This window comes from Idiotropiscis lumnitzeri, chromosome 2 (genome assembly GCF_059441095.1).
Source record: "Idiotropiscis lumnitzeri isolate Australia: NSW breed Sydney's pygmy pipehorse chromosome 2, RoL_Ilum_1.0, whole genome shotgun sequence".
Lineage (NCBI taxonomy): Eukaryota > Metazoa > Chordata > Actinopteri > Syngnathiformes > Syngnathidae > Idiotropiscis > Idiotropiscis lumnitzeri.
Window position 1 is genome coordinate 487,194 of NC_142392.1, and position 14,230 is coordinate 501,423.

The following is a 14,230-nucleotide window of genomic DNA, read 5'->3' on the forward strand; positions in this document are numbered from 1 at the left end:
CAAGGCCAACACGCCGCAGGGAACTTTCAGCAGGCGGGCTGACAGACACGAGCGGCATCATGGCGGACGTGTTCACGCACACACACGTGTGTGTGTGTCGCGCTCCGCCGGTGTGACGATGTCGCCACATGTAGTGAGACTTGCTAATTGGCTCACCTGTCTCTCAGCCATCTGGAGCCTCTCACCCAAAAAAAAAAAAAAAAAAAGAAGAAAATAAACAACACACATGCCGTTACACAAAAGTGCGTTCATGCTTCTCGAAAAAAAAAATGAAACAAAAAAACTAAATGGAATGACGCCGTATCAAAATGTGGTTGTGTTTGCAGCCGCCGTTTAAAAGATTTTGTTTTTTTTTTAAGAAATTTTTGCCGGGAAAAAAAGCGTATTTTTGAAAAAGTCTCATTTTCCAAAGAATTTTTTTTAGTGAGGATGAAGACACACGTGTGCGAGCATGCGCGTGCGCACGCGCACGCACACGCAAGCGAGGTGGCAGGTGAGTGTTGGGGAACGTGAGGTGGGCTCACTTCAGCGTGCGATCCGGACTGCTGACCTGGAACTCATCGGCTGCTGAGAGAATAAAAACTATTACACACTCTCTACACACACACGCACGTGCACGCGCACACGCACGTGCGACCGGTCTCCAAGGCTTGTTATTATTTAAAAGCATCAACAATTCTGACTCGTTCCCTCATTCTTTCATTGTGGACTTGGCATGACAACAGGTGAAGGTTGTCGCCGTGGTGATGAGCCAACGTGACCTCAATGTGGGAAATACACAACACACACAACACACAACACACACACACGCACGCACGTCCTCATCATCCGTCCTGGTGAAAACGTCCACAAAGACACAATGGGAACGCCGAGCCCCGCCCGGGGGGGCTGGCTTTTCCAGCTGATGCTCGGCCTGCGTGTGTGTGCGTGGACAACACACGCACACACACGCCTTCTCGCTTCCACATTGTTCACCAGCCTTCAGAATTCAGACTCATAGAAAAAATACATGACCGGCATCAAGCAATTAAAAAACCAACACAAGTCGTCCTTTGGGGACTTTTTTTTTTTGCTGACCCCAAACTCGTTTGAGCAAGAAAATGTCGCCTTCTTTGCCGAAGATTTTCCTTGAGGGACCAACGTTAAGAAGAAGAAGAAGGAGGCGGCCCAAACTGAAGATGAACATCAACAAAGTCACAAATGTTGCCTCCCTTTCATCGGAATGCCGTCGAAGCAAAGCTGCTTCATCGTCGGCGTCTTTTTAGGAAAAAAAACGAACAAAACAAAAAAACAAAATGAAGGTCCTTCAACGTCCCATTCGGAAAAGTGGCGACCAATCGCAATCTGACATTTTTGCATCCTTTGCAACATCGTTCGCGAATCGAAAACGGATCTTCGATTGCAAATTGAAATTGCAAACGGGACGTGTGGCGCAACAAAGCTCATTTTATGGATGGATTTTTTTTTTTTTTATCAATCATCAATTCCTCCGACGTCCTCCCGCTGACCACGCCACGTTTTTTTTTTTTTTTTTCTCTTCCAAGTGAGGAAGAAGAAAAGAAGCCTTGAACACTGACAACTCGCTCGCTCATGAATATTCATAAGCGCGAATACAGGGCGGAAAGCGGGGGGGGGCAGCGCTGGGAACGTCGCTTGTCACACCAGGCAATGAGGGACGCGGTGTACCGGGACGCCACATTGTGCACATCCCTGTAATTACGCTCTCGGCCGTCGGTAAACAGGAAGTGTGTGTGTGTGTGTGTTGGGTACAGAGACACACACACACACACCTGCTCCCAAAGAGGAACTTGAATCTTTTAGAAGCGCATTGTATCGGTTGCACGCGTCCACGCGAGCTATTCAGACGCTAATCAACACAACCGCGCACGTGCGAGCGACATTCAGCTTTGGCGCTGGCGCCAATTAGCAGACGGGCGGCTTCAAAGAAATAGCGCACACGCGCGCACGCACGCCAATATACACACAAGCCCCACCTCCTCCCTGGACTCGGCCCCACGCCGTCCAATCAGGTGGGAAAGAATATTTGCAAGCGCGAGCGATGCAAAAAAAAAAGGCCGACTTTTCAGACGGCCATCTTGCCTCAGTTGTGCTTTTTCTGCATCTTTCGTTTCTTCCAAGGAGGAGAGAAAAATTCCAAGCATTTTGCAAAGTCCTGTTTGTTTTTTTTCCTTTTTTGGGGTGAAAAGTGAGCCACCTTCCCACTTTTCCTCATCATTTTTTACAATTTTTTTTTTCAAACAGACTTGAAGACGTCAAAAGAGCACCCGCCAGTTACATGGAAAAAAAAAAGAAAACGGCGCCTACCTTTGTATTGGTCCGCCGAGGTCGCTCGCGTCCTGCCTGGAAGACAAAAAAACATTTTGGAGATGACTTAAGAGAAACAAAGACTCAGTGGACACTTGATTAGGAACACGCCGCTTGAATTTTTGCCACAAACACAAAAAACAAAAAGTGTGAAGTGAACTTGAGTGAACGGCGCAATTCAATGAAATGCGACGCACCTTCTGTTGCGGGAGGCGGCAGCGAGCTTCGGACTCAAAGGCCGACACAAAGAAGAAACCGCGTCTTCATTAAGATGCTGCACGTTGCGTCCGCCACCGTTTGTGTTCAAATGAATGGACTTGGACTTTTTTCCTCGTATTCTTTTTTCATTTGCCGTTTCTTTTCCTCGAAACGTTTCTTAGCATTACGTTGAGCGGTCCGGTCGCTCGACATACCCAAAAAGTATTTCATCGGCTTAGGGGCGGGGCTCTCCAAATGATTTCCAGGAAAGTAACAACGCTCACTCGCCATTGTTATCGCACGCAAGATCAGACGCGGCTGACGGTTAGCTTAGCACAATTAGCATGACCGGCTCAGTCACACGAAAAAGCGACTCGATGAATCGTCAATGATGAACGGCGGGTGGCGGCACCAAACTGGTGGAAAATGGATGCCGCCATGGCGACGCGCACACTTGGGAACGCTAAATTGCTCTTGCTCGTCCTTGGCAAGTGTGTAGAAGCTCCTTCCGTGCACTTTTCTTCTCGGAGCATGTAAATAAATTGGTCCCTCGGCACACGCGCGCCATCGCATGAGCTGCACCAAATTAGCGCAAGTTTGATGTCAAATAAAAAAAGAAATGAACAATGCGCTCATTAATAAGCCACGCGTGTGCGCGAGCGTGTGCGCAAACTCCTCCTCAACACGGCAGCCAATCACAGCGCTCTTTGCATTTCAAAGACACGCGCTTGTTTGTTTCATCTGCGGCCACCCGAACGCTCGTCTTGTTATCCCCCCAAACACGCACACGCAATTTCTTTATTCCCAAATCCATGAATTATGAAAAGTGGAACACTCACACTTTTATGACACACACGCACATCCTTTGGTGCGCCACACAAACATATACATGACGTGCACACTTTTGTTTTTCACATCAATTTGTCCAACTTTTTGATTCTTGATTTTGTGTGTTGACCACAAGGTGGCGCTCCAGCTCGGCCCGACGCGCACCAACGCGCCGAAACGGCAGCAAAGCAGCTGTCGCCGTTCGGGCCGATCGATTCCCGAGACGGAGACGCTAAAGCGATTGCATCGGACGGAATGGCCCACTTGCGGAAAGCTCCGGGGAACGCCCGACGCGAGCTGCCGCGCTGCTAAGTAGCACAACGAGCGTGCGACAGATGCAACCCGGCCTCAAATGGAGAAAAAAAAAATGGAACACACACACACACCATTTTAAAAGATGAACATGCAAACTTGTCCATTTCAAATTGCACGTGACTGCGTGCGTGTGTGCGTGTGCGCAACACATCTTTTAACACTCCCATTCGCACCCCCCACAATTCCCTGACCAAACACGCACCTTTCAAACACTTTCACACTTCGTCTGCATTTTGAAGTGTGTGCGTGTGAACACGTGCCAGCATATTTTACGAGCAAGGACGCCGGCACGACAAGTAATCATGCGGGCCAATCGCCGAGCTTCTTCCTGCCCCCAAAATGGCGGCGCCTGATTGGACGCATTCCGGCAATATTTTCACGCCACCAATCACTGAGCTTCCTTTGAGCAAAATGCGTCCAATCGATGAGCTCAAATCAGGATCGCCTCGCCAACTTTGAACAACGTCGTCGTCGTGCGCAAAAAGCCGCGAGGACGAATAATCAGAGGAAAAGGCCGGCGAGGAAATCGATATTGTGACTGACGGCCCATCAGATTGCCGAGCTGCGGCATCAAAATGTCAGCCGCTAATCCCTTCCAAAGTGCGATATTACATTTTCAGAGGCGGAGCGGTCGCCATATTAAGGCCGGAATTTACGCCGCCGCTTTTGATGGAGTGCGAGCGGCGAGGCAATAAAGTGATGCGGATCGGCGCCAAATGGACACGATCGCAACACGTCACGTTAAAGAGCGCCGCGCCATCCGCCGGCGTGACAAAATTCAGGCCGAAAAAGGCGCCGGTCGGCCGCTTTGCCAAATAACGTGATTGACGTGAGACGCGGCGGAGGGAAGGAAACAACGGCGCTCAACGCGCTCGTAAATTAGCCGGCGGCGCATCGGTTCATCAATCGCAATTAAGGCGGCCGACCATTTTCCACCGGCGATTGAGGCAACGCGGGCTTCCCTCGCGCCGCAATCCGAGCTCATCCGTCATCCGACCGGCGCCGCAAGTCACTTTCCTCAAATATGCCACAAACAAAAACAATCAGAAGCGTCATCGTCCGGACGAGCGCCTTCGCTTGCGTTTCGATTGGACGACGCAATTCGGGAAATCTCCTTAATTAAATACAAATATTATTTCATCACAGAAGAAAATAAATAAAAAAAAAAACAACAACTTTGATTGGTGGGCGTGTCCACCAGTATGCGCGCACGTTGCCATAGATACACAAATGCGAGCGTGTCACGAGAAGACGTCCGTCCCACACCAAAGTCCGAGGCCGCCGCATCTTCAACTTGGCTTGATGATTTATTCAAGCGCAAAATTAAAGCTAAACGTCGCTTTCATTTCGCTTGCGCCTCAGACCAGAAAAAAAAAAAAATCCAGCAAATTCTCTGATCCTACTTTGAGTCTCGCTTCGGGTCCATATGAACAAGGAACAAAGCAACAACACTTGAGAGCGCACAGCAAAGTGTGACAACACGCACGTGCACGCGCGCACGTGCACGCGCCGGTTCTCGTCACACGCAGAACGACGAAATTCGCACTCCGTGTCGGCTGACATGAATATTTCATGCTGTTGATGTTTAAAGCGCATCATTTGTGATGTGCGCACGTACGTGCACGTGTTTCATATTGCATGTTTTGATAAGTCGACTGCTGATATGTCGCCTTTTTTGCTGCTTTCGGTGCACGCTTAAGTAACCCGTGCGCTGCAAATAAGTCCGTGCACGTGCACGTGCGCGTGCGCGTATTCACATGGCATTTGGAACTCGCTGGTCATCATTTGCGTTGGCGAACGCCAAGTGACAAAATCGTATCATCTGGGCCGTTCCTGAAAAGCGGTGGTGGGCGGTCAAGGCCTTCAAGACCTCGACTGGACGAACACGGGCAACAAATCATCATCATAATTAGCAGAATATAGAAAGTGTTGGATTTTTAGGTGAGAGTTTTTATCCAATCAGAATTCGGCTGGCTCGTGTTGCCAGGCAGACTTCATAATAGCAGCGGCGCCGTCTTTTTTTCTTTTCTCACACGCGATAGCCAATCGGATCACGAGTTGGTGACAGGCGCCTTCTCGCGGGCCTCACATTGAGGTGCGAACGTGTCCTGTGATTGGACAATCACTTGTGAGGGGGGCAGGGCCAGGCCAGACTGTCCTCGTCAACGACCGGTCGAAAATTCCTTTGGTTTTTTTTTTAAGCCAAAAGGATCAAAATGGATTTGATTGCAGTTCTACTTGCAACGCCATTTTCAAGACGGACCTTTCGAGAGAAGCTCGCTCGCTGGCTCGCTTTCGTGAGCCGAAGTCGTGTCTCTCGATTGTTCGTCCAGCCGAGGTGTCCTAAATGTTGCTTTTATGAAAGTTCCTTATTCAAGTCGGACGTCACTGAAGGCCGACCAGCGAAATGCACGGCCCGCCACCGCTGAAAAGTAGCGTGCGAGTGTTTGCGTACGCGTGTGTGTGTGTGTTTCCATGTGTGTGTGTGTGTGAGATAAGGCCAATCTACGCTTGGTGATAAAGCAAGAGAGCGCGGCGGCGGCGGCGGTGGAGGAGGAGGAGGAGATAGCGACGAGAGAGGAGGAAGAAGAGGAAGAGGAAGAGGAGGCGGCCTCCTCGGGAGGCATCCACAGCCGCACCAAAGACAATTTCGTTCTCACAATAAAAATAGAAACACACACGCACACACACGCGCGAGAAATATGGAGATCATTTCCAGCTTCGACTTGAGCAACAAAATGACAACCGGCCCGAAACAGAAGCGACACACAAACAAATACACACTACGTGCGCACGCGTGTTCTCGTGTGTGTGTGCGTGTGCATTTACTGAAGGTGTGCAAGTGTCTTCAAGCGTGTGTGTGGTTTCTAATGCGTGTGGCCATTCTCATATGCGTGTGCGTGTTTGTGTGCGCACGCTTGCCCGTGTGCGTTGTTCGAAATCCGCAAAGCAAAGGCCACTTGCGTAATTGAGGGATGTCGTGACTCGGTGATAGATGCGAGTCGACAACTCGCCGCGCGTGCGCATGCGTGTGCGCGCGCGCACGTGCGCAATGTAATGACCCCCCGAGGGAGAGGTGCCGGGGGCCGGTCTGAGCACCCCACTGTCAACTCAGAGGAGGGATGGATGAAGGGCGACGAAGAGGAGGAAGAGGAAGCGGCGAGGAGGCCAAGGTGGCAGCTGTCGGCTCGTCTGCAAAGTAATTGGCCGAGCGCGCGGCCCCCGAAAACGAGGCCGTCATTAGCGGCGTCCCACCTGGCACCGGCGCCAGCACCCCCACGTTGGAGGGAATGTGGGGGGAGGGGGGGGGCCTTCCCGGGCTGCGCCAGTCACAAGACGAGGAGTGTCAGCGGCAAATGACACTTGACAGCTTGACTGACAGCGGCGGACGACACGCGCATGCATGGAAATATGAAAAATAATAAGCCCTCGTCTCTGACTGACAGGCGGAGAAAGCCACTGCTCATGCATTTCAGCACAACTGACAGGTACAGTGCGGCGACCGCTCATGTGTCCCATCATTTGTGTGGGCAAAAATTCACTTGAGAATTGGAATTTACTGGACATTTTTCGTTTTATTAACTTGCACTGGACCAACGGCAACCAAACCAAAAAGCAAAACTAAAACTCAGAAAAACAAAAGTGAAATGACGCCTTCCACGCACGCGCTCGGCAACGAGCCAACCATCATGTGACCGCTCGTGTGAGAGTCAGGTGACCAATCCCACGCCGCACCGCAAAAGTGTTGGGACGCGGCTGCTGCGTGGAAATTCTGGACCAAAAAAAAAATCCAAATCAGGCCGGCACATTTTGGGTGGCAGAAAAAAACGGGAAAGCCGAGAACAAAGAAGGCGACTGGCGGAGGAGAGCGAGCAAGAAAGAAGCGCATCCAGGGTGGGGATTCAATATATTTTTAATCTCCAAGATGTAATCAGATTACACGTCTGCCAGGAGCGACGTATTTCATAAGGAATAAGTAGTTTGGCGGCAGGAAAGGGGGGGAGGGGGTGCGAGGAGGGGGGCGTGAGCGCGGACGAGGCATTTTGGCGGCGTGATGTACATCCACCCTGACACATTGTAATAAATGCAGCGGGAGGCGCCGGCAGAAACACAATGCCGTGTAATCATTTTACGGTGACAAACCGGAATTCCAATGGCGTCCCATGTGAGCGCCGCCACGGGAAAATTGAATTAAGTGCCAAGACGAGGAGGAGGAGGAAAAACAGAATAGCCGTTCGGAGCGCTTTGGTTCCGGCACAGTTTGCCGCTCTCGAGGCTCGCTTTTTCGCCAGCTGTCAGCGAACAGCGCTAATGCAACGAACGCGAACGGCGACGTTCGCAAACGTTCGCACGCGTTGCAACTCATCACCGAAGAAGCGACAAAAAGTCAACGTCGGCGGGAAAAAAAAAGTAAAAGCGAGGAGCCACCAGACAAAGAGAAGGTGGAGCAAACAAGCAGCGAGCAACACCAAATTAAAAAAAAAAGCGGCAAGATAAAAGTTACAAACGAGATTTTATTGGCCGTTCCTAAATAATCAGGAAGAGCCAGAAATTGGCCGGCGAAGCGCACGTAATTTATATTTCACACAAAACAACAGCTGGAGTCACGTTGCCGCGTTTGTCCACCGGAGGGCGCTCTGCTCTGCGCCGCTCCATCCAAGCCAACACGCATCTCCAACGGCAACAGCGACGCTTTTCGTTCGGAAAGAAAAAAATTAGCAAACAAAAATGGAAACTTTGGTGTGTTCTTCATTTCTTTGTTGTTGTAAGCCGCCCCCCCACCCAAAAAAAAAAAAAAAAACAGCCATTCGTTAATCGACGCAAGCAGTCAGACATTTTTTTTTTGTCAACTGTCAGCAATGCCATCACTGGCCTAAAAAAATGAAAAATAATCAAAAATAATCAATCAATAATCTACTCAATTAAAAAGGATGAGCGTTTTGATCAATCGGACGCTTGGGCAATGCCCCCCCCCCCGTCAAGTGTCCATGTCGCAAGATTTCCACGCTTGAATCCGTTTCATGGCAGGTGCAAAACGGCGCGTTTTCATCATCTTTCTTCCATTTGCACAATTTAGTCCCCGTTGGAAGTCTTTCATCCCAAATTCCTTCCCGGTGTTTGGGCCGGAAGTCCACTCCATCTACCCGGCGGGATGAAGTCGCTTAATCTTTTTATCTCGGTCGAGGCAGTTGGCCGTCGAGCCCCGAAGATCACGCGCACGCTCGCGCACGACGCTCTCCGCCTGCGCGTCAAGATTAGCGCCCGGCGGGCTTTCCGGGGCGGCCGCCAGATGGAAGCGGCGAGAGGCCGCCGCCGCCAGATAACGGCCTCCATTGTTGGGGCGTTCCGGAGCGACGCAAAGTCGACCGACGAGTCGCGGCCGTCCATCATTTGCGGCGCTCGTTTGCATAATCGGCCGTCTGGAGCGCAAGTGACGAGCGGCACAAAAGGCCTCGCGTGCGCGACAAAAGCAGGCGGAAGCATTCGCAATCTTGTCGACAATTCTGCCATCGGCATCCTCGACGCGCTGCTTTCACCGAGCATTTTGAGCGGCGCGACGAACGTCCCAAAAACAAGCACTTGAGTGCGACTTTATTAGCGCGACGGGAATGGCCCAGGCTAAAAAAACGACGTAAACATTCGAGAGGCGACACCTGCGAGGATCCTTCACGGCTTGATGATTTATTCAGGCAAAGAAAAAGAGACGGCAAAAAACAAGATGGCGGCCGGCGTGAAGCAACTCTGGCATGTCGCTGGAAAATACCAAACCTGGACAGGTGCAACTTACGCTGCCGCGCTAACTTTAGCCCAGCGTCTCATTCTCGTCGCCGCGGCAACTCGACGACAACAACGCGCTCGTCTAAAAAAAGCCAACGTTTCGAAATTTGCGACAGCTGAAAAGAAAACGGCGGCCAAGTCAAATTGTGGCGGGGAGAGGTTGGCTCAAATGTGCGGAACGTGTCATTCCAAACCGCGCCACAACAAGCGAGGGCAGCACTGAGCTCGACCGGAAGGAGGACGAGCGCGATTCGCCGGCTCGCCCGTCAAGTGGCATCGTTTCCCCGGCGAGCGAAACTCACACGTCTCGTTTGCGCGGCCGATTCTCATCGGCGTCCCGCGGCCAGTTGCTAACCCCCGGCGAGAGCTGCCCCCCTTCGCCTCACGACACGCATTTCGATGGCGAGGCGTCGGCCGTCACGACGCAATAAAAAAATAAAAATAAAAAACCGCAAGCTTCGTCTTTCTCCACCTCGGCACAAACGTTTGCCGTCGCCGTTGAAGCCATTCCGTTGGACGTCTTCGGCGTCCTTTCAACGCGGCGCCACCTGCTGCTTTGGCATGCACATGACACACTGGAAAACACAAGTTCATTTTGTATTCTTTCGTTTAGTTTTTTAATGCCCACGACGCTTCAGATTCTCGCGAAGAAAAGCACCAAGTGTCAGTTGGCAATTCGCAGGAAGTGGGAGGCTTGACTAAAAAAGAGCCCCGTCAAGGGTTTTTTTTTTTTAACGCCACTTAACAGGTGTCACACTTCTCACCGCGCTGGCGTCTTCCGGAATCTTCCGCGACGGTGCCGGCCGCGCAACGCTTATCGAGCGAGGCGCCGCTCGGGAGACGGCGGGGCGTGCCGAGCGGCTTCCCGCGGGACGCGTGTCCAATTACAGCCGAAAATGAGGGCCCAGATTGGGGCCGGCCGCGGAAAGCGGCGTGGTGATGGAATAAACGGGTGGAACGGGAACGGGAGCTCGGAGGACATAAAGAGCACTTGGAATTAATGGGCCGGGAGGATGGAGTGGGATTCCCGGGGGCGGCGAAGAGGTTCCCGCTGATTGCGGCGACGAGTTGTGCCGCTCCGATGTGCGACATTAACGTGAGCGGAACGTGACGCGACGCTTTGAAGCCACGTTCCCGCCGGCGGCTCGGAATTTCCCGTCGGCGCGAACCAACGGCCTCAACGCAGTCGGGTTGCAGTTTACGATTGCACTTCTTTCAAGCCACCACTAGGTGGAGGTGTCATCTTTTTCTAAAAGTGGAAAAATCATGTGAACCTTTCCAATGGCACCCATTTAAAAAAAGAAAAACGGAGAAGGCAATTGAAACAAACGTTTCAAGGCTCACAACATATCAAAGACAGAAATTGAAAGAAAATGAAAGATGAAGCTAACTTCTTTCATCACACACAAAGTTTCTTTCGACCATTTTTTTTTTAGACGTCAACGAGAGAAATCACTTCTTTTGTGCCATAAAATGCCTAAAAAGTTTTGGTGGAAAACAAAAATATTTTAGGCATAACCGCGACGTTCATGCAAATATTTTTACTTTGGTGACACTGTTTTAATGACTTTTTTTATTTCCCAGTTTAAATGAACAAACCAAATTTGGCTTTTCGGCACCTTTTCCCATTAAAAAAAAATAATGAAATAAAAATTTTGTTGACGGTGCTAAAAAAGTTCATTGGAAATTATTCAACCCCACACACACAAACACAATTGGTCATTGTATGACTTTTCCAGTTGTTGAACTCGCTGGAGGAAGTCGGACTCGGACCGAAAGGGGAAGAAGTCACAAGGTGTCTCATGACCGAGGCCACCCGCATGCTGATTGGCTGCCGGCTGGTCATGTGACATGTGTGTGTTAAAGTCTTATCGCGGATGACGATGAGGACGCGGGCGAGGACGCGGGCGAGGGAGGCGTTGCAGCTGGAGAAACAAGCTGTTACTTAACAACGCGTGTGCGTGTGCGTGTGCGTGTGCGCGCTCCAGTACACAAAGTCCTATCTGTGTTGTCTTGTCCCGCGTGACTCAACAGGAAGTGAAAGCGAACAAGAGTTTTGTATTAGAAGCAATCAACCCCCCCCCCCAAAAAAAAAACCCCAGCAAGCCCCCCTTCACGATTTTCTATCGCGGCCGAGCAGGTGTCCAGCTCCGCTGACATCTTTGCAACTTTGCCTTCGCTTTGCTGACTCGGACAACAGACACCGAACGCTACAACGGGCGCACGCATGCGCACACGCTCTCGCTCTCTCATTCGCGCGCGCGCCAACGCACACGCACACGCACAGCGTGAGAGAGGTTGAAGGCTTCCATACGCACAGCGCCGGAGAGAATAAGACTGGAACAAAGTACAGCGCTCACGTGCAGCCATAGGGCATGATTAGCGTGCGCGCGCGTACTCGCTCGCGCTCGCGCTCGTGTGCACGCAAAGCCAGCGAGATGGATACGGAGCGCCGTCCTCCAGGTGCTGCATTATTGAACATATTTGTCACTTTGTGCCAAATGGGTCCGACTGTATCTAAGTGTGTGCGCGTGCGCGAGTGTGCACGTGCAAATGAATTAAAGGGCACGAAAAGGCGCAGAAAACAAAAGAGGAGAGAAGGGAGCAAGACGAAGAAGAGAAGAGCGTTCAGCTGCTTTGATTGACAGGTGACGTCATGCCTTCTTGGCTCGATGACACGGTGACAGCACACGCACGTGCACGTGCACGCAAGCATTTGAAATCTTCCTTGCTTTTCTTTGTGACCACACACATTTGGGATTCAAACAGACATGTAGAAAAGAGGTCAGACACGCACGCACGCACGCACGCTGCAGCGTGTCACTAAACGTCGAAAAGTGTGGCGCATCGACCAGCACGCGCGTTTGCTGTCCAATAAAGTCAATGAAGGAGAAAGTAGTGCAGTGCACTCATATACACGCACACATTTAGGTCACATGCACACAGAAACACGCACGTGCATGCACCCCCACACAGCCTCGACATCCCATCATGACTTGAAAGGGGTAACCATGACAACAGTGTGGCGCGTGTGTGAGCACATACACGTTGCATTCATGTGCGAGCGTTGAGCTACGGCGCGTGTGTGATCGTTACAAGAATGTGTGTAAGTGTGACACGTGTCAGTGTGCGCGTTAGTTACAATGTCTCGAGTGTTGTGTTGTGTGTCTGACGTCCCAAAGTTTCATTTAGTTACTGACCTGCATGCGTGCATGTGTGTGTGTGCCGAAAATGTGAGTGTCACGTGTGTGAGTGTGACAAAGTGTGTTGTTGTGTTACGTTGCAGAATGTATCCGAATTGCATGAGTTTGTCAGCGTGACGTCACAGCAAGTTGAGAATGCACGTGCACGTCACATTAGCAAACGAGCATCACAAAGCAGCGTGTGTGTTGCCTGTTGTGTGCGACGTGTGTCTGTGCGTGTTCCACTTTGTGTTGCATAAATGCACGATCCATGTCTGCTTTGCATTCCATTGCATGACGAATTCATGTGTGCGTGCGTGTGTGTGTGTCATTCTAGTGTGTGTTGTTAGTTTGTTACATGCGTGTGCATGTGACATGATAGGATGCGCATGCTTTGCGTCAGCGTGCGTGTGTGTCGCTACACTTTGTTTGTAGTGTGCGTGTTACAGTGCAGTGTGTGACCATTACGTTCCACACGCACACACGAACACACTCTTGTGACGTCCACCTCTCGCGTTAAATGTCAACGAGTGTTCGCGCTAACAACAAACACGAGACGAAGAAACATTCCACAGAAATGACGAAGTAGGAGCGCAAAAACTGCTGACTTGAGAGAAAAAAGAAAAAAAACAAGAAAAAAAAAAAAAAGGGGAGTCAAGATGCTAAGCCGCTGCTGTCAGCCGAGTGGGAACATTTCCAGAGAAAATTCATGAAGGGGAGTCATGATGGGAAGGGGGGTCAGGAGGGGGAGTTCTTTTCTCACACTCAACTTTGAGGCGCGTTCACGAGGACACGCGGTGGTCCTGGTCCTGGTTTAGGCGTAACCTCGCCCCCCCCCCTCCTCCCCTCCCACCGAACGTCCCCCGGAGGGGCGAGGCTTACCTTAACACGTTCCAGCTCTTGAGGGGGTCCAGGTCCGAAATTATAGAAACCATGATGACAGGCAGGAGGGGGGCGGGGTGGGGGGAGGAGGAGGGCTGCGCGGCGGGGGGCGCGGCGCTGGAGAAAAAAAAATAAAATAAAAAAAAAAAAGCAGGAAACGAATGACAGGCGAAAATAAATGAAAAGGCGTCACGGGAGAAAACGTTTTAAAGTCCGTCGGCCGCGAAATGCGAGACGAGTCGGGTCAAGTTGAAGCGAACCGAACCGAACCGAACCGAGCCGAGCCGTCCTGCTGCTGCTGCTGCCTGATGAGAAGTGGCGCGGCGCCTTCTCGCTCGCACGCACGCCCGCCTCCTCCTCTTCTCTCGCTCTCCCTCTCTGACTCGCTCGCTCACTTGGCCCCCCCCCCCACCAACGCCCCCCCCCCACGCTGCGTTCAAGCTTCCGCTGCTGCCATCCCGACATCACAACACAATTGAAGGCACAGAAAAAAAAAAGGTTTGGAAAAGGTTGGCACGCTGGAAAAATGGGGAGCATTGTTGCTTTGTTTTATGCAACTTGTTTTTTTTTTTGTTGTTTTTTTTTACTGGTTCTCATTTTTTGGGACAGTTTTACGCTGATTGTGGAATTGAAACAGATTTTTTTTTTTAATTTCATGACAATTTTCAACATCTTGGCGTTAACGGTTTTCACCAGAGTCTCCGAACGCACCACGAGCGCCA

General features: G+C 51.0%; 1 protein-coding gene across 6 annotated transcripts in view; it reads right to left on the bottom strand.

The window, feature by feature from the left end:
- Positions 1 to 13,871, bottom strand: part of celf2 (cugbp, Elav-like family member 2) — a 55,414-nt gene extending 41,543 nt beyond the window's left edge. For 5 of the 6 annotated variants that reach the window (XM_088288946.1, XM_088288947.1, XM_088288945.1 and 2 more), the window contains exons 1-2: positions 13,509 to 13,871; positions 2,326 to 2,361 (exon numbers count right to left, since the gene is read on the bottom strand). In XM_088288946.1, the coding sequence (XP_088145072.1) occupies positions 2,326 to 2,361; positions 13,509 to 13,561 (89 nt within the window). In that variant the 5' untranslated portion in view covers positions 13,562 to 13,871. The remainder of the gene's footprint in view (positions 1 to 2,325; positions 2,362 to 13,508) is intronic. The other variant, XM_088288938.1, reaches the window with a different exon arrangement.
- Positions 13,872 to 14,230: the final 359 nt, after the last annotated feature.